Consider the following 1041-nt stretch of genomic DNA (forward strand, 5'->3'; position numbering starts at 1 on the left):
CATAGTATTATTTCCCCCTACTATGGAAGTCAATGGCTACCGTCAACTATTTATTTGCTGAGGTATCTTCAACAGAAGAACGAAACAACTTGAGGGTGAGTAAATGATTTTCATTTTTGACTGAACTATCCCTTTAAGTTGAAAAAAGTGCTTGTAAACAAGTAAATCTACTTCCAAGAAACATTCCCAAAGGACTACATAAAGAGAAAGAGCATGTAAATATAAGTGTAATACTCTGTGATTTTCCACAGACACAGGAGGTGCTGTAAACCCTCTATAGTCACCGCGACGTGCTCAGATGTTGGTCAGGACGTCGCTGGTCGTGAGGCTCACCGAGACCAGACCCGGGAGGTCGCTGTTCTGCCGGTTTCCTTTGTCGCGCAGGCGAAGGGTGTGAAGATGCTGCAGGTCGGACAGGTCGCCGCTTAAGGTCGCCTGACCCATGAACGAGTCCTTCAGAATGTTCTGGTTGTAGATCTGATTGACAAAGAGGTGAGAGAAGGAGGCAGATTACAGGAGGAAGCACGACCGAATCCATTCCTAACGATTGCTAAAAGACCGGCACCTGAATGCGGATCGGCTCTTTCAGCTTCTTCCTGTAGAAAACCGCCTTCACGTCAAAGTCTGGGCTCTGTGTGTTTTTGTGCACCAGCGAACGAACCTTCTGTCCCTCACAGCTGATGATGACGTACGGGTCCGACGCTGAAATGTCATTCAAAAACAGCAAAACTGACTTCAGGGTCAATTGACTCAAAAACACAATCTCTGAATGCACTTCTTTTCAATTTCAAATCAAAGCTGACAGTCTTTTTAAAAATAATAATAGGATTACATTTTTGTCCGTTTTTGTTGTCATGTGACAAGCAAATCAGGAAACAGGAAATTACATCACAGAGTCTTATGTAGAGTCTTGTGACTGCATGTCAGGAAGTTATTTAAAATATCAAATCATTTGATCTTTTTTGCTGCATCAAGTAAAACAGTGAATTGAAATCATTAAAAAAATGTATATTTTAAAATAATACAAATACATCATTTTAT

The 1041-nt window shown here is 41.3% G+C and overlaps 1 protein-coding gene across 2 annotated transcripts in view; it reads right to left on the bottom strand.

The window, feature by feature from the left end:
- capn5a (calpain 5a) overlaps nucleotides 1–1041 on the bottom strand; it is a 24762-nt gene continuing 23721 nt past the window's right edge. For both annotated transcript variants that reach the window (XM_016450075.1, XM_016450076.1), the window contains 2 exons: nucleotides 566–702; nucleotides 1–477 (listed from right to left, as the gene is read on the bottom strand). In XM_016450075.1, coding sequence (XP_016305561.1) covers nucleotides 295–477; nucleotides 566–702 — 320 coding nt within the window. In that variant the 3' untranslated portion in view covers nucleotides 1–294. The remainder of the gene's footprint in view (nucleotides 478–565; nucleotides 703–1041) is intronic.

The sequence above is a fragment of the Sinocyclocheilus anshuiensis genome, unplaced genomic scaffold (genome assembly GCF_001515605.1).
Source record: "Sinocyclocheilus anshuiensis isolate Anshui unplaced genomic scaffold, SAMN03320099.WGS_v1.1 scaffold948, whole genome shotgun sequence".
Taxonomy (NCBI): domain Eukaryota; kingdom Metazoa; phylum Chordata; class Actinopteri; order Cypriniformes; family Cyprinidae; genus Sinocyclocheilus; species Sinocyclocheilus anshuiensis.